General features: G+C 39.6%; 1 protein-coding gene across 3 annotated transcripts in view; it reads right to left on the bottom strand.

Moving 5' to 3' along the window:
• CRYBG3 (crystallin beta-gamma domain containing 3) overlaps positions 1-19,535 on the bottom strand; it is a 94,317-nt gene that overhangs the window by 11,059 nt on the left and 63,723 nt on the right. For 2 of the 3 annotated variants that reach the window (XM_072885362.1, XM_072885380.1), the window contains 5 exons: positions 16,232-16,374; positions 13,971-14,097; positions 12,950-12,982; positions 8,899-9,008; positions 8,251-8,377 (listed from right to left, as the gene is read on the bottom strand). In XM_072885362.1, the coding sequence (XP_072741463.1) occupies positions 8,251-8,377; positions 8,899-9,008; positions 12,950-12,982; positions 13,971-14,097; positions 16,232-16,374 (540 nt within the window). Of the gene's footprint in view, positions 1-797; positions 920-8,250; positions 8,378-8,898; positions 9,009-12,949; positions 12,983-13,970; positions 14,098-16,231; positions 16,375-19,535 lie in introns of those variants that run through there. The other variant, XM_072885371.1, reaches the window with a different exon arrangement.

Here is a 19,535-nt window from a genome sequence, read left to right as displayed (position 1 = left end):
AAATGTGGTACAGCTGTAAGATCAGCAGAAAAGCACAGAGGGAACAGATATAAATACACAAAGTCTGTGCCTTAGTACAAGGAACACTTGTACAATTTTTCAGTATTTTTAAGCTAAAACCATAAAGGAAGTATCGTAACCAAAATCATAAGCACTTGTAATTTATATCTTGATACAGCTGGTAAAGGAAGAGGGAATAGGTCTGAATAACTGCTTCAATTAGCAGCCTCTCCAGGGAAGTCACCTTGTTCTTAGGAGACGTTACCCTGAGATAGTCAGTCCAGGCAAAAGGTAGGATTTCTTTTGCAGTGAAGACATGGCCTCAGGTGGAATGAATGAAACAAAATCTTGAATTAGAGTTGACACAAGCACTGAGTAATTAAGAGAACTTAACTTCCATGTTTGAAGAGGCACAGGTATTGTAGTGAAGTGCCTCTGAAGGGCTCAGTGGTGATTCAGAACTTATCAATTTACTGACACTGACTCAGTGCACTTGGTATGTAGCCGGTTGTTCAAATCCTGCCTCAGAGAAATTGCTTTCCTCTGCCAACCACTGCAGGGACAATGTAAGTCATGCAACACTGCATGAACAGGGAGTTTGCTGAGACATTTTAAAGAAGCACCTGGGATCATCCACCCGGAGAGATTTTTAAAGCCCATTGCAATCCTAAAAAACTAACGTTACAAAACAGAAAGAGATTAAAACCCATAATGTTTTTATTTTGGTATGTCAGTTCTTCCCACCTGCTTTCTGCTGGATGAGGTGGGTCAAATTTACAGTGTGTGTCTAAAGGCTTACTTGGAAATCTAGACCAGCAGACCTAGTGCAGGCAGCTACTTCTCAGGTCGCTTTGCTCAGCAAGGCAGTATCATCACACTCCAGTTTGCAAGAGCCTACTCCCTTGGCACTGGCTTTCACCTGAGTGGAGACCAGAAGGCATGTCCAGAACAGGTCCAACATGGAAAACTTCCACAAGTGCATTAGTAAGCATGGGAAACACCATTTGGCACCCTTGTTGTTAGACATTGTTACCAAAGCCTAAAATTTATCCTGCTGTTGCAATATTCAATACGTTAAAGAGACAGGGATGCTGTACTAGATGGACAAGACATCTGTTCCAGCATATCCATTTTTACACCAAGAATCGGTGAAGTCAGTTAAAAATCTCTAGCTCTCATCTGGTTGAGACTGTTTGAACTCCATGGGCCTGAGAAAGCCCTGTCCGGTTGCTCAGAGTCCCAGCCTGTCGGTACACTGCAGACATTGCATCTATGACACACACACACAACTGATCACAAGGACTGATACCACCTTTCCAGTGAGACCTCAGAAGGACTCCACGGATCTTGGCACAGACGTGAAGCACAGAAAAATAAAACATGCTGCTGTCTCAAGCACTGAAGCTCTCATATTTCTGTAGCCATATATAGAGCAATGAGCCGATTACTCACTTTACATATACCGTTTTACACCAACAGCTGGCAGCAGTGACTTGGCCTGGCTTTTTTCTCTGATTTTGTTTTCATAGCTCCATGGAAACTACCAACAGTAAAAAACAAGGTCTTGAGGCTATGCTGTTACACCTACTACAGAGGCATCTTCCTTGCAGAATGCCGAGGTGCACTTTCACCCATTTTCAGGCTGAAGAGGCATCACTGACAGATAAGTGTGAGACTGACAAGATCAGCTTTCTTCACCAAGGCCCAATCCTGACAGGCCAGGGAAGAATGGGGCTCTCCAAGAGGCAGAAGAAAGGCAACCGAGCAGAGAATACAAGAGGGGACAACCTCAGATGGTGGCGTTGCTTTAGGTGGACTCCAGTCCCCGATTTTGAAAGGTGAGCTACAGACATTTACCCATGATTGGCAAGTCATTGCTAGTCTAGGTCAGGATTACCTTAGCTTCCTTTCATAGTTATTTCAAGGAAAATACCTGAAATGCCATCCTTTGGGGAAAGCTTGCCAACTGCAGGAATGACAAAGCACTAAAGAATTACTTAACCTGATCTTTGTGCGTTAAGGAACTAATTGCCTTGCTTAAACCAGCACCAATAAAGTTTCAAGAGGTTTTGCTTGTCTTGTTTTTAAATGCCAGTGTCCAGGGAGAAACTTGAAGAGATTTAATATATTCAAGAGGCTGGTGATTAAGCAAGACTATATTTATATAGCATTTCAAGATATAAGCAGCCTTGTGAACTGTTAGATACACTGATATTCTTTACTTAACAGATGTGGTAGTCTATGGCTAATACAGCATGTGATGCCATGGAAATGACACAGCTTTTTTCCCTCCCCATGGTGTGATTTCGGAGGCTGAAAGGTAAGCCATGGAAATCAACACATTAAAAATCTCTTGCACAGTTCAACTCAGCTCAGACTTTCCCCTCAATGACTTCCACCTTTTTTTAACGGAGAGAAGCTGTGCTCCACAAATTTTTCACAATTCAGGACAGAATTTTATGCTTTACCAGTTCAGAAAAAAATGCAATGCAAGCCTGAAGTGTTTGACATTAAACAAAGATCAGTGCAAGATGAGCCTCCTTTCAAATGCCTTTTGTTTGCAGTGCCAGGCTTAGGTGCTTGACCCGCTCAAAAGCAATAGTGTACAGACCCAAAGGAGCTAACCAAAAGGTGCTGCAACTGAAAACCAAGTGCACAACTGAATTTGCACACAGGCTTATAATAAAAACAAGTATAGTTTTAGCTATGGATAACATATGGATAATTTTTCATTATGAATTTTGTGAAAATTATTACTAATAAAGCCCTTTTGGTAAGGGCTCACCCCCAAACATTTTTCTTCGCACCTTTTTTTGCAAACGTAGGCTTTCCCATCAAAGTTTGCAAAATCTAATAAAGCCAAAGAAAGAAATCCACAGAGCCGGACTAAAACATGACTGTAACCCAGTCATGGCAAGGGTTGGTACATTTCCCCACTGCGCATCCCTGCTGACCTGTTGCTATGCAAACAGCATTTGCCAGAGCCTTAACTGGAGGAGAATCCACAGCTGTATTACAACATCCTTGGAAAAATCTTTACTCTTCAGTCTTGGCTAACTCATCGTTTACAACTGTCTTTACTGAAGCTGCGCTTGCCTGGCTGCTCCCCTCAGTGTGGGAAGAATGCCTGGCTGAGGGAGAGAAACACAGTGCTGGATGACAGTAACACCCACAGTCCAGTCCCAGCTACACAAAATGACTCATTGCCTGGCCCTGGGAAACACTGATTAATTTTTGTATCCAATTTCATTATTTGCCTCACAGGAATGCTGGGGAGATCAGTTAACACCTGTATTTAACTTAGAAAATATAATAAATATAGAAATACAGGAACTATCACAATTGATCAGAGCAAAAATAAGGAATACCTCAAAAGAAAAGGGGGGGCGGAAGCGTTACACAACCTACAACCCAGATCTCATTTTTGTTTTTAGAAACTATGAGACTGGTTTAACTTTAGAGCTGAAGTTAACATTTTAGAAGGAAAACTAATTGCTCACTGCAACAATCCTGAATACTCTTGTCTATGTTAAGTCACACCAAATATTACAGGGAGTTTGACAAAACAACATGCCTGAGAAAAGGCAGCATTCAAGCTGTAAGAACATCTTGTAAGGGTCTCTATCCCAAAAGATTAACCTCTTCAAGCAACAAACACTGGACAAATGCCCCAATAAACCACCATGGCCCTATAAATGGCCCAGCTGACTTTACCTGCTCTCTTGCTGCCAGGTGAGTGGACCACGCTTTCCTTTTCATGAATTCATAGCAATGCAAAAGGCAAGTTCTTGCTGATGCAGGCATGGAAACCTGCACCTCTGCAGCAAATGCAGCAACCCTTAACATGTGCCATGCTTTTACCCACCGGCAGAATGGCTATTAACAACAATACCAGCAAATTTCATCAACAAGCTTTTCTTAAAGTGTTACGGAATTTTAGATGAAAGGAGACGATGAGAGGCAAGTTACATTAGTTCCAGTGTTCCTACTACTACTAAATAGATGTGGACCCCTCTAATGTTAAGTGGGCTTCCAAAGTATGTAACTGCCAGTTCACTTAAAGAAATACATTCCTGTGAGATATACTTTTTAGCATATTTTCCCCACTTATAAAATAGTACATGAAAAAGACTCATTGGTCTTTCAGAAGCATTCCCCTTTTCAGAAGGGAAGAGGCCATGTAACACATCGCTATTCAATATGCAATCTAGAGTAATACATGGGTATTGCAACACTATTTTTCTTCCCAGAATACTGAAAACAAAGGACATTATTTTCTCATTATCAAGGTACAAATATACTTTATTCCTTCTTTGTACCCTCTCATCAACCTATAGCTTTTCCTGAATGCTCCCAGAATGACAGAACAGTCCAGTCTGAATTCGAGTGACATGGAACAGCAGGGAAAAAATACAGGTAGGACCTCCTAAAGATTTAGTTCGAGTATTATATGCCTCGGAGAATAAGCCAAGATGGGAAAGAGGTTCCTGGGAATATGGAAACACCTGCCCCACTCTCCTTACGAACCCGCTTAACTTTTGCTTTGCTACTTCCTGAACAAACAGTAGAGGAAACTGGTTACAAAGATGTGCTTAATTCCTCTATGCCAGTGCATAGTAAATGTGGAAATAACCAAAGCAGAACCATTGATTAATGGTTAATTTGAATTTCTTGAGAAACAGGGGAGTGTGTGTGTGGAGGGGGTGGGGGTAGCATGCCATACTTAAATGATTACAACTTCACTTTACAGCAAAGAACCCATAAAACATCCCTCCAAGAGCTAAAGGTTAGAACAAAAGCTAGCCAGCCTAAAATACTGTCATCACAGTGAAGAAATCAGACCATCGCTAGTCTGAGCCTGTTTTCTTATTCAAATTCATTTTGCGTTGCTCTGAAAAGTTTTGGGTTTTTCTATTTTATTTGGGCCAACTCAGTGATTTAGATTTTTCATTTTGTTCTGTAATTAGGCTCTTAAACAAGCAATTTATTTCTGGCAATTTTCAAACTAAAAACTCAGAAGTTTACTTCCCTAAAAAAAAATCCTCATTTTTTTTCATTTAGAATGTTTGCTACATTTGTTTGCAAATATTTTGTTTGCAAAGCTGCATTTTCCAGAGAACAAACTATTCCCTCAGATGCTTTCCTTATCTTCAAGTGGTTCATCTATTTAAAAAACAACAACAACAAATCAGTCACGGCTTTGAATAAGTTCTTAGCTGTTTCATATAGATTAAGGCATTACTGTTACCTCACTCAGTCACAAAAATCCCACTGCCACCTTACAGTGTTGTTCCATCAGGTCACAAAAGCACACCCATGCCGTGAAGGAGTACTAAAAATACATAACTTTAATCCTCAAATTCTGCTTCCAAAATGGAGAGCCCTGAAATCTTGTAGCAGCTGACAACATCCAAAAAGCCCCTCAGAACTGTTAAAGATTTTAAGTGAACACTCAAAAAGTTACACTGAAGGTATTGCTACATAGCAAAAACATTGCTAGATGTTCCTTTTAGTTACTAGAAGAGATAGGAACAGAAAGGGCATCTTGATTCAGGGTCAGATGCAGAAATCAGTGTGGATGCCCAGCCAAGCTGCACACCCCACAGGTCTCAGCGGCCTGTGCTGACTGCTATGTTTCACAGCTACTTTGGAGTTAGCCCCAACAAAAAGAATCTATATTCTTACATACATCCTGCAGATAAAGGCCCAGAGCTGGGACTTCACTCAGCTGTACAGTATCAGGTAACATATAGCTAATTATCATAACAATCTTGCAAATTAGAAAGGGAATACCCAGATCCCGTGTCCCCATTTCCTCCAGCAGATTTGTTCTCCTATCCCAAGGGACTGGCTGAAACAATCTACGTCTAAAATATATAGGTGGACCACACCTACACCAGTCAATGGATGTGGACTGTTTTCAAAGGCTGGTAACAAGCTAGCCTTATGAGTCCTTTGTACTGCTAAAAGCATGGTTTTTTTCCCCTCTGCCAGTGCCACACATGGGCCTCTACTTCTAGCCAACATCTGGGATGCAGAAGCCTCACACACTGAAGCAATACATGGCTCCCCCCGGCGTGAGAGTCCTTCCAACAGTTACACTTGCAGCAAATACATCTCACTTAAAAAAGATCAGGAGACAATGCACATTCAGGGCTTGGGGTTAAACATTCTCCCTCTTACATGTGAGCAATCGAGATACACACCTTAGGTCTGAAATCGGGCTGGTACTTAAAGCTGAATAATGGAAGGGGTTCCCAGTGTCACGACTGAATTCAATAAAGCTATACAACAATTCCACTTGGGAATATGCTTGCTGCTCTCTTGAATGAGCTAACAGAAATATCTTGTAATAAAAAGGGCTCTGTTCCAAGAACAGTGCACTGCGGACAATACACAGAATTAACTACGGCTGTTTCTGACCACTGACCAAACTTACTGCTGCGTGCTTAACATCACGTCTGTACTACACAATGCCTCTGAGCACTGTCCTGTGCGATTAGCATACACAATGTGTTAGAGGCTGATGAGGGCATTTCTATTTGTAAAACAGGTGTGGTTCAATAGCATTTTATGCTGTTTAGTGCCTCGATTTTGTGAAATACAAGGGCTCCTATTTGCAAGAGAGGAACTGAACTAAGAGGTGCAAGCCACTTACAAAGTACAGGAAGACGTATGTAAGCTTCCCGCACACAGTCTGCCAAACACACTTCTCCCAGGGCTTGGCCCTCAGTAATCAAGGGCTGCCAGTAGCTTCCTACTATGCCAAACTGCATAGTTACTTCCCTGTAAGATTACAGGCTGGGGGATTTGGATGAGACCTATCATTTCAAGTGAAAACTTTACTCTGATTTAGCAGAGCAGAGTCCAAAAGCCTAATGTGAAAAGGAGATCTTTAATCTGAAAACCAGGCTCTCAACAGGTGGGAAGCTATAGCTCCACTGAAGTCACTGTATCTATGTAACCTAGTGAAAATATCAGCTCCCAAACTTGAGCTGTACATCCTTCCCTCCATGCCCATGGCTTTTGGTGTTTGGGGTTTTGGGTTTTTTTGGGTTTGTTTTTTTTGTTGTTTTTTTTTGTTGTTGATTTTGGTTTTCTTTTTTTAAATCTGTTCACAAATGGAAAAAAAGGACTTAATACTTGAAGAAAACTGAATTGAGTAATCTTTAAAGTCTAGTTTCATAAGAGTTACATTGAAGGGCACACATCACAGACTGAGTTTGTTTTCTGTGATCAGGGAAGGAGGAAGAGTTTTGGAGAAGTTGGTCAGCTCTAGAGAGTAGTGGGCAGAGCAGCCACTTGCTTCTCTTTTACCAACAGCATTATGGCCAGCTTATCTTTGATGCTCTTGCATAGGAGCATACCAAGATATGGGACAAAGGCACAGACATGACAGCAAGACTCCAGAGGCATATGTCCTCTGTGCAGGATTACAACAGGATGTACAAAAGGCTGTACCTATCTTGTACTGGATAGCACAATGCATTCCTGGCCAATCTCCTGGCCATAGAGGACCTCGTATCTCACCTTACTGCTACAATAGGTCACTTGACTGCAAGTTGTGTGCTTGGGTAGTACAACCAACGTGACCTGAAAGTTACATGAAGACTATATGCATGTGTAATAAGTACTTGTCCTGTATCTCAGAAGTCACCAAGAGAGAGGATGGCCACATGAACTTTGGACTGGACCATCTGATGTGTCATACAGAGCTCACAGGCCACATGTGTGGTATATTATACCACATGATTTGAGATGCCATTAGGAGGTGAAAACCTTTTTTATATTTCTGTAAAACAGTTAGTAAATTAAACAGCATTATGGCAAGTATATGTAATTTCAATTTTCATGTCTTCTGCATGTACTTTGCTTTAAGCCTGAACCTTGGCTGTAGGCCTAATAAAAAAAGCCCCGTCTGCTTAGTCGGTGTGACAAAATGTCTCACTGTGTACTAAGCTTGCTGAGCTGTATTATAAAGACCAGTCAGAAAAGTGCCAACCAATGCAGCTCGTACGAAAGAGAGCAACTTTGAGCCCAGAACACCCAAGAGCATGCACCTACAAGTGACCACGTGCATGCCATGCACGCAGCCTGGCTTGTTCCTAACCCAAAAAATCCCATAAGCCAAGAAAACAAACTTCACTCTTTTCCCTGAGTGGGAGTTTGTTTAGCGCAAGCACTTGCTTCAGACATCTGACTAGGAAAAGAGTTCCAAAACGTTATATTTTTTTTCAATAAAGTCCTTACATATTGAATAGGCTTGAGGGATTTGATTGTAGCAGTTGGGCAGCCACAGGAACTGAGGTCAACGTAGAGGCCTTCTTCCAGCACACAGTGATTGTCAGTGATTTCCCCTTGGTAATACAGGAGCCAACTGCAAGAATAATGTAACAAAAAAGATTAGCTGCTCTAGCTGCTTATTAACAGTATGTTTTTTTCAAGATTTAATATTTGCTAAGGAAATAAGGAATAAAAAATTTGTTTGTTCTTCTTAAGCTTAAAAGTAAGGTGACTTGAAAGGCTATGCGGACAAAGCAACCAAAGCAGCAAAATCAAATCACGTGGTACAGAAATCTCAGTTCCAGAGTCAAACGACGTGAGTGGAATGCAGACACTTCTACTGTACCAAGTTCTCAAAATCTGGAATAAATTCTAACTGGAGTTAAAAAAAGAATCACAGTAACTGTGCAAACTTCCCACAGGGAAAGCAAAATGCATACTACCCAAACCAATGACAGGACAACAGGTACTGAGATGCTTTGCAAGACAAAGGGTCTAAGACATGATGGAATATGATGGGCATGTGTTATGCACTTTCAGCTGTCTGAAATTTAGTAGCGTTTAAAAAAATTTTCATATTACTTAAAATGGTGGCATGTAAAACAACAGACTTACCATCCCCGAAGAACCTTAAAAGAACATGGTATGAATGATGTAAAATCAGAAACTTCTGCTGTGAAATCTATACATGCTCCTTGGAAATGTGTATTACTGAAAGCTTTGAGCTACAAGAACAAAACAAAACAAAACCAATGACTAGAAGGAAAATGAATGCATTATTATTAATGTAAACAGAGATAGCTGTGCTTTTAGAGAAGTATCCGTTCAATTCACAAAGATACAATAAATAGAATGAATTCTCATTTAAAGAATCTTTTACATTTCTACAGCTGCTTTATTTTTAGAAAGATCAAGTGTTTCATCGTCTCTGGGACTGGTACAGGATGCTTCCCAGTGATACTAAGGCAGTGGTATCAAGCATAAGTTCAACTGCAGCAGGAGAGGGCCGAGAGAAAAAAAAAAAAAAAAAAAGAAGGCTAGGACTGACAGATGTTATCTTCCATACAAAGTACCCCTGGACTGCAGCTCACTCTTGCTACAGCTCAGCAATCCAGTGTTCAAAACAGGATGGGGAAGCATTGGTCAAAAGATACTGGGCTACTATTGACAAAGTGCCTTGAAATCTTCTGTGACCACAGTGATCACAGGTAGTTTCTCATTTAAGAACTAGCAGGAGAATTTCTGGGGGAACTGGGTACCGCCTGGTAGATGCACCATGAACTTACAAAGTTCAGCTAAGCTGTTTTTACATGTCATGGTGAAGAACTTCAAGACACACTGAACCATACCCCACCAATAAGATGTGATCAATTCACCCTGAAAAAGCAATAATGTTGAAAGTGTTGCAGTAAAACAAAAAAGAAAAAAAAGGAAAAAAAGTAGTATAATATAGCCTATGATCCATAGCAAAGTCGCCTAGAATTCTGTACCCTTGGGCCGCCACTGTGTAACTGAGGTGAATTTCACTTTAAAGCCTGAAAGAGAGGCTGGAAAAGAATGAAAAATTTACTGTATCAAGAGAACAGCTCATATTCTGTAATGGAAGAGAAACATGATGGCTGTTGCAAGACCTACTTCCCCCTTCATGCCCCAAATTGGCCTAGCTTCCTGCCAAAGAAAAGAAATCAAATGCTTTTGCCAGTACAGAGCAAGAAGGCCAAACACAAGTATCAGCAAATGATTTTATGGAAAAGCTCAGTCTATGTTTTTAAAAGAAATAAATATGTTTCCTGTTAGAAAGAACAAGAAAGGCTTAGCCTGGCCTTGTATGCTGTAACTGCAAATTGGAGAACACAAATCAGCTACAATATAATGAATAAAGTGTAACTGATTTTTCTGTAAATATAATTGCACTGCTATGTCACAAAGCATCTATTTAAGCTGTAATTACATAGTATTTTCTACCCACTTATCTCAAGTTCTTTATAAAGGAATATATATATATACACTGTCTTTCTTTCATAGGCCAGATGCTATGCAAGGCTTTTAAAAAAGATCTGTAACTCATTTTTATACAGAATATATCTAATAATGAACGATGAACTTAATTTGACAAAAGCTGGGGTGAAGTACTGATTCCTCAGTGAAAACACTGCATATCTGCAATTAGTCTCAAACTGCAGCTATCTCTACTTTGTCAGGGTTTGACATTACTACAGGAGGTTTCGCTTCCTAAAAAGTCAACAGACAGCATGTTAAAATACAAATACAAGTTATCACAGCAATTATCTCTGCTTCCTAAATCATCTGTACAAGTCAGCTGCTATTGAAAGAGGCTTTGTTCTTGCTGAGCAAAACCAACTTTTATTTTTAATAAATAAAATGAATGGCTTTTTAGAGTTGGTGATTTCAGGCATTCTTACATTATATGTACTTTGTTTGTTACAGAGCCTGGCAGGAGGAAAAGGTCAGGGGAGTTACTGAGAGCTTTAAAAAAATTTAGTTGCTTTTCAATTTCTGATGAGCAACTAAAAACAGAAGTGAAAAAGAGACACAGTCTTATAGACAGTGAAAACAGTTCCCTTAGCTCAGACATACATTTATTAAAAGGTGGAAGAATGTATAATCATTCAAAATAACCGGTATATGGCTTATACAAGGGTCAAACATTAGGATGCTTAAGGATTTGCCAGCTCATATACACCATACTTTGAAGTTCCAGACTGAGAGACTGTTGCATACATGGAAACTTTTATTTTACTCTGAATGGGAAATTCTTCATATTTATCCAAAAAGACCATCCTGTACTTATCCTAAGTGATTAAATGTTTTCCCATAAAAACTTACTGAAAATATTTCCCCTCCTAAAAGAACTGTAGCAACACGAATGATGTTCTTCCTTCCCTAGCTTTAGGGTAGAATCCTATGAAAACCAGATTGTGATAAATCAGGATAGGTTTTTTTTTTGTTTGTTTTTTGTTTTTTTGTTTTTTTTTTTTTTTTTACAAATGGTGTTAAGACTGCTATTAGAGAACAAAAAAGGCAAAACAATCTAGCACGTCAGTATTTAAAGGTGACTGTGCATGTACACACACACAGGTTTTTTTCACATATTACTGGAAATAAAAAGACTGTAAAGCACAATTTATTGAAACTTCAAAGGTTTGAATTGATCTTAAAGGTCTGCAAAACTGGATTAAATCACTCAAAGAATAGTTTTTGGGAGATCCTGAAAAAACAGAAGCGTTGAAGATGGAGAGAACATTATCTTCAACTGTTTCGATCCCAGCGGTTTCCTCTGAGTCGGTTATTTTATCTGGTATCATTTACCAAGGCCTTACTGTGAATGTACTTGCAAGTCTTTGGATTTGGCTGCAAACTGCCATATGAATAGGTCTGGCAGGAAATCAGTGTTTAAGACTAAAATAATACACCAATTATGTCTTCAGACAGGAAACATTTCCTGTAGTCCTGGGTTAATCATAAAATTGTAGAACTAGAATACTTGGAGAAAAAGAAGGGTGTGGTCAACCTGCTAAGTAATACAATGTATGTATTTCCCATGCGCTCACAGCTATTATACCCATCCAAGCAAGAAAGAGCAAAATTGTGTCCAGATGACCAAACACTGAAGTTTTCTGAAACAGAACCATTGAGCTCTGAAGTTTCTTTTGTCTGAAAAAAATTAATGTTTCTTGAAATAAAGTTTTCCAAATTTGCTTAATTAAAAGCATGTCATAGAGACAGCAATATAACCACTTAGATCATCACTCATGCTAGCAGCACACACCAGGACAGAAAAAGAGAAACCAAACAACTAATGCAGGAAAGGAGGAGAGCCCTGTTGGGACACAACGTTGTGGGAGACAACTGACCACACTTGGTGACGAGCACACACACTTAGAGTGGGTTTTTGTTTTACAAAGATATCACAAAGGTACATTAATGGCACATAACCTTGTAAGATAAGGACAAAAAGTGTAAAGCCCTAAACTAACACGTGCTTGAGACTAAAAGTGAATTATAGGGACCGCTTTCTCTTTTTAAGTTGTCACCAAGTTACCATGTAACTGTGAGGAAAAGGGGAGCATGGAGCAAGTGATGCCTACTCCTTAAGGAGTGGCTATACATGCTTGAGAGACTACGAGGAGCAGAGCTACCAGCGTACAGGACTAAAAAACCCAACTTCCCCTGCTAATGCATCTGCAGGTTTGAAGGGTGCAGTTCAATTTTCTGCAGTTTATGCTTTCTTCTTCACCTCATATGTGAACAAGATAGTGACAAACCAGATATAATGCAAAATAATGGAAAGAAAATATGACACAAAGAGAAGGATGAATGCATGCGATAGCAAGTTTCCGGAGACAAGAAAGAAAGAAGAGGAAAATAAATAGCTAGAGAGACCCAAAGTCACTCAAAACTACTAAACTGCTTGCATTTTTGAGGACAGAATACTAAAGGGTATGATCTGGAATAAAGCAAAGAGCAGAACATTAGCAAACTCAACCTTTACAGATCTACCAGTTTCCTCCATCAACTGTCTGCTGTATGGAGATGATAATACTGAGGTATCATCTGAAGTAACAAAGCAAGACATTCAAGATTACCTGTATTTAATTATTAAATGTAGTTTAGTACTAGAGACTGCTATATAATGTCAACATACCAGATGTGGAGGCTCATTCGTTCCAAGCGGTTCCTGCAATAATAAATATATATACATGCATATAAATAAATAAAATTAATTACAATTAATTTCCTGGAAGACATGTCAAGTGTCTGAAATTTGTTAATTATGAACTTCAGAGCAGAGAAAAACAGACTTCCCAGGCTCTTGGCACAATTATCTTCCCCAGCCTCTGCCATCATCTGCCTGTAAGCTCACGACTACCTGCCTGACTATTCAGTGCCTTTCACACAGAGAACTTGCATCAGCATTAATTAACTCACATAATGTGGATCAGAATCCATGTAAATGTCTCTGCTTTGAGTCTATTTCTTGAAGAAAGACAGAATTAAAAACAACAGAAGACTGCAACACCTCTTTCAACATGTGCTCTTCAAAATAAGGTTAAATGTTCCTTTCCTATTTTCAGTGCAGTAGTATCTTTTTTTATATACTTACTACTGAGGAATGTCTTTGTTTTGCATTAGGGTTTTGACAGTTCTGGCACTAATCTATTTGGGCAAGTTGCACTACCTTGGATTTAATAATGGATTAAAAATATTTCCTGTCTTTATTCACTATATGTATTACAAATATTTTAGCATAAAAATAACGAAAAAAAAATCAGACCTCTATTATACAACAACAATATGGGCCAGATAAATTCTCAAGCATTTTTATATCCATTATCAATCAGGCATTATAAATTACTATGTTTCAAGGCAAATTAATCTTTCCAGGCCAGGTTATTCTTTCCATGAAGGCAGTCTGCCAAAGGGAATTTCTTCTTATGAAGTTTCCCTGACAATTTTCTCAACAGATAGAAAGATCCAGAGCGTCCATTTCAGCCTCCATCCTGAACAGAGTCATTATGTCATTCACAAGGGTCTTTAAATCGTTTCCAAGTAAACAGACAAATTGATTAAACAGCACAGCCCACATTATAACATTATTGTACACTCTGAACTCCAAAGGCCTCATTTCTTCTAAGATTTCCTCTTAACAAGTTCTGGTAACTCACCAACTTAATAGGTCGAATTGACATGATGATTTTACTAGATCCTCCCCAGTCAAAGAAACATTTGTATTTTCCTTTCTCCAATACGTATTGTTCTCCACAAAAGTATTTCTGCTGATATGCGACCCACCTGGAGAATGACACAAAAATTAAACCGAAAACATCACATTTTTCTGTGTAGTTTGATAAAAATACTAATGAGTTAAATAGAAAAATTTTCTTTGGAGTTTTCTTGATAAGTTCATTTGACAGACAGTGTAACATTAAACCAAATGAGAGGTGCATAATTGTCACACACTTGATTTTCTGCTTTTACTTTGCAAACACTACTTCGTTAAAACACACAACTTTGGGTCTCTGCCTTTCTATCAAATAGAGATTCAGCATGAGATGATGCCTTGCTTAGAAGCCCAGAAGACAGACACTTAATTGACAAGTTTTTGAATCTCTCTCAGCTGAATCTTCACCTGTTCAGCACTCCCCCAAAAAGGGCTTTCTTCCAACTTTTCCAGTTGGATTTAAGAAAAATGGTGCAAGAAGAGAGAGAAGTAAATGAGGAAGCCTTGATAAGATGAGATAAAGCAAAAGCTTGCAATGGTTGGCAGCTCAAGCTTCTCCCACCCTGCTTTCCCTGTTGCAATTTAAGAAGAAACCCCCAACTACATAAGACCGAGGGTCCCTCTAGCCGTGTACACGTTCTTTGGCAGTGGCAGAAGTAGATGGAGGCTACTTAGAGAGATGCCGCTAATGGCGGTACGTTCCTCTCTTAGTTACCATGCGCCCAAGACTGTTAACATTAGGGTATTAGAGGGCAGCTCCTTTTCTAGTCCTTTTAGCACCTCTTTATGAATCTGTTTATCATTAATTTGTCTAATGCTTTTTTAAACCTCCTGTTGCTATCCACTACCACAGCCTCCTTCAGCAACAAGTTCCAGAAATTCACTGCCTGTGGTATAAGAAAGGCTTTTTGCTCCCCACCTCTAAATCTGTTTTAAAGCAATCTTCAGCCAGTTTTGTAAAGCATCCCCCAATTGTCATGCAGGATTCTGTGAACGCTGCTACATTAAGCTTGTCTACTACCTTCAGGATTTTGCAGATCTCATTCATATCACTCCTCAGCCATCTCTTCTCCAGTTTGAGTCCCAGCCTTTGATCCTTGTATCTCTTGTGATCCTTGTATCACAAGACGCGAATATCCAGTCTCTATGTGAGCAGTTCAAATCCCCCACTATTGCTATCTATCCTAAGTTTGAAGCTTTTTTAGTCTCAATGGTTGCTGATCCCTATCACCATCACGGTAGGTATGACAACGTTAATACTGCACTTCTAAAATTACTATTAAAGACTGTAATTTCCACCCACATGACTCCATAGTGCTCTTTTCCCATAATGTATTTTATGTTTTAGCACTTGATATCATTTTTCATGTACAGTACCACTTCCTTGCCTATATTAGCCTGCTCTGTTATTCCTATAGAGTTGGTAGCTCCTCTGCTTATCCTTCCTGTGAATCTCTGCAGTATCTGCTATATCAGAGCTGTTATTTCATGCCAAACATTCTAGTTCCCCCACGCTATTTTTTAGGCTTCTAGCACTTTTAAGTTTTTGCTTGCTCCATCAGTTAATACTGCATATCTCTGTCAACAGACATTGCAGGTGGTCTAATTTACCTTCCTTATTTATTGCAATTGTGTTGTTTGTTTTCCTCCTGGACTTCACATATGCATACCGAAAGTTAGCCAAGTCTACCCTGCAGGCTGTATCGGATTGAACTGGGTGTCCTTCCACACCTGTTGGTTTAACCCCCTGCTTTTACTTTAAATAGTTCTCTAAAAAGTATTTTAATTTTCAGTGACAGCAGCCTGACTTTATTACAAATAAGGCACAGCTCATCCTTTCTGTACAGGCTCCACTGGTCCCAACAGGTATCCCAGTTCTTAACATACCTAAAATCCCTCTTCTGTATTACTGCCAAAGCTCCTGTATCATGAAACTCCAGTCTGTGTGACCTCTGGAGGGACATCACAAGCTTCCTCTAGTAACAAGAATGCCTAGACACAAATCAAGGTGTCGGCGTGAGATTGAGAAAACTAGGATTTTTTTTTTTCCTCTCCCATTTATCAAGGAAACCTCAAGAAACATTGTTCTCCCCCAAATGTTTACCACCTGTATCATGTGAAATACATTGTGTCAAAACATGTACCCAAACCCAACTGTGCTCAAAAATACTTAATTCTTCCATTCATATATTTCAGTAGACTTACACTCCACTTCTCACAAGAATTGACCTCGTCTCTGGGCCAAATCCAGCCTGCTCCAAATCAGGGATTTCTTCATTGACGATGTCTAATGCTTTCCCATCTTCATCATCAGACTGAAAAAGTGCCACTGATGACTCTATGAAATCCTAAGAGGCAGCACAGGAGTTAGAAGACAGGCTGTGTGTCACAGCTCAGTGACACTTCACAACATAAAACATTTTGGAAAAGAGTTGTAGCCTGAAAGGTGGTGTTTTATAAAGCAGTGAAGGCACTTAGGTCCCTTGTGTGGATCTTTACAGGATATTTTGGCATTGAAGTGCCTAGCTGGCACCCTGGCAATCTGACATGGCCTTCAGTGGATTCCACTGAAGAGAGGAAGAACGTGCTGTCCCTGAGCACCATCCTTTCCTCTACGAGGATGACTAAGAGTGCGAAGCTGCCTGCATGGGAAAGAGAAAGGTTGGGGATTTAGCACTGATCTTCAAACAGCTTCACAAATGACTACTCCAAGCATTACTATGACTATAGTCTTTTACTTCAAGTTGTCCTTCTTCATCCCTTCCCAGTGACAAGGCAATAATCATGGAGAGGAAAGGACTGGGCAAGATCACCTTTCCAGCACAAGGGGTTTATAGTTTTTGGATACATCTGTTGCATGACTAATCACTATAGCTATAAAATAAATCCCGCAAGACACTGTCATGTTCTGTCTTATATAGCTGCGTAACATTGCTTTATGCTTTCAGCTAGCATAGTTGCTTGACCAGATTACTTGCACAGTTTCACATTATTTGAATTTGGGTTTCAAATCTTCCACTTTTTAACCACTTAGTGATTTTAAGCATACAGTTCAGTCACTGCTTGGGAAAATGGAAAACAACAATCCATTCACTTTATTCCTTTAAAAAAAAAAAACAACCACCACCAAACAAACTAGTGCAGTTTTAGTGCAAACAAAAACCAGCTACACTTAACAGTCCTAAAGCAAGGACTTTACAACAGTTCCTGAAAAGCCATTTAGATCAAATCTGCACATAATGTCTTTGACTAAATTTAAAATACTGAAATACATCCACAATTGTAATTACAATTAAAACACATTTCAAATTCAGCCATCATTTTTTCCTCCCTAGATTTTCACTAGAGCTTCTCTTACAACAAGCAACAGGAGAAATACTTAAAAACGGACTTTCAGACCAAGGCAAATAATTTTAGACTTGAAAACTTTAGTGGGAGAGCTCCAAAGGTAACATACTCCGCTCCACTGAAAAAGACTCAGAAACTTATCTTTTTTCCCTGATCGCAGCAGCCACAGGGAAACCCCAGCTTCACGTATTCTCTCATTTGACACTGCAGAAAAGAAGCAGATGCAACTGCCCCCCAAACCAGCACACAGTACAAACTGCTGTCTGCCCTCAGGAACAAGCCCTGTATTTGACTCCAGTGGGTCCAATAGAGATGCTGATAACAGAGCTGGCAGTACGCTGGAAAAAACAATTCTACAAGTCCTTTCTATCTCTGCTTTCAAAACACTCCCTGAATCCCCACGTTACAGCTTGTGACTGTTCACAGCAGAAATATTTAAGACGGACAAAAACTGAAAGCTCTTGCAGTATGCCTACATGCGTGTACATCTTCACCAGTGGGTGGGGAGGGATGACTTGCAACAATCCCTCTTTTGCATGCAACGTCTAACTTTTCTGATTTGTCAGGAAATCAAATTCATACCTCAACTCAACTGCAGTCACTGGTATGTGTACAGAAACATGGGTTGGATTTTCCTAATGCTAATACGCTCTGGTGGAACCTGTCACGTTGAGCGTCGTGGCACAGGAACATCTGAATAGCTTTGCATAGTAATAAGCCACATTGACAAAGCCAGTACTGACACAAGCTCATGAGGCACACCGTACCCGGCCTGGCTCTCTGCAGAGCCATTTACGTGCTTCTGTACCATGCTCCCTGCTTTGGGAGCACCGCACAAAGACATTTGATCCGACTCTGCCTGGAGCTGACTCAGGTACACAGGGCTCATTAGCTTCAGCTTCATACCATGTGAGCCAGGCTAAATTGTTTTCAGGTCTGGGCTGGCCTTAAAGCCAACACAGTCAAGGTCACCTGGTGTTACGCCAGAGCAAAAAACCAAACCAAAACAAAAACCCACTTTAACTGGATTGGCCCCTACATGAGTCCACACTGGTAAGTACATAAAAAGAGCAGGGCCAATGCCCACCCCACTCCCTACCTAAGCTGACCATGAATAATGCAACTTGGCTACATCTCACAAAATCCTTAATGTTCTATAGAGACTCCTGAATTCATCTGGCTAAACCAGAATTTATAGGGAAAAGCAATAAAGATCTGATATCCAGGAACACTGCCGTGGACTCTGAGACCATCGCAACCTTTACTGCACTTCTGCTGACAGATTTTCTGAGATTATGGAGAAGAGCCAGTAGCTTCACTGTGTAGTGAGGGGCCTTAAGCACACAGAATAGTTTTGGATTTTTGCCCAGGTCCCCTTGAAAACAAGAGTTTGGTACTAAAATGTTTTTAAAATCCTGACCTTAAGTATCACGTACAGAGTCATGAAGGGAGCATATGGCAAGCCCGAACACTGACCTATTGCACATCAGAGAGGCCGTCAATCTGTTGGTGAAGCCGAACAACAAAATGCCAGTGCCATTAGTCATTTTATCGGCAACTAGCTCATTGCCTTTAGTTATGCTACAATTTAAGGAAAAGTATTACTTACATTTTTATTATAAATACGTACATATTGATATATATTTATATGCCAATTTGAATGATATATGTTTATATATGAGTGCGAATGATACCTGTTTTTAAAAATGTTAATGACTTGAGCATCCTGACTGTTCTAGGCATGAGTCAAATTAAATACATGCATATATGTGGAAGGTCATCCCTGCTAGGCACGTGCACAATTTTAAGCTTGTAATTATGCCCTTTGCTAAGAGGAAGATTTTAAAAGATCGATTTAAGTTACTAAAGTATCCTATGTATAGCTTGAAAAGAAAGAAAAACTAAGATTAGTCAGTAATTGAATAGGATTCTGCACTTTCAAAATGAGGAGTTAGAAGAAAATTCCTGCCTGTTTTTCTCAGAAACCTGAAAATAAATTATTTAGAGAAGGACATTTGTCTTCAATTCAGTTTATTCTCCTATCTTTATTTTAAGTTATATGACAGATTCTGATTATAAATATAGCTTTTCCTAGGTGCCTTTCATAAAAATCAAAACTGCAAATTGTGAATTTAAGCATGGCTTTTTTGGGTTCACATTA

Source organism: Ciconia boyciana, chromosome 1 (assembly GCF_034638445.1).
Source record: "Ciconia boyciana chromosome 1, ASM3463844v1, whole genome shotgun sequence".
In the NCBI taxonomy this organism is placed as follows: Eukaryota; Metazoa; Chordata; class Aves; order Ciconiiformes; family Ciconiidae; genus Ciconia; species Ciconia boyciana.
The sequence above is the reverse complement of the archived record's forward strand: the minus strand, read 5'-3'. Positions and strand labels throughout refer to the sequence as shown.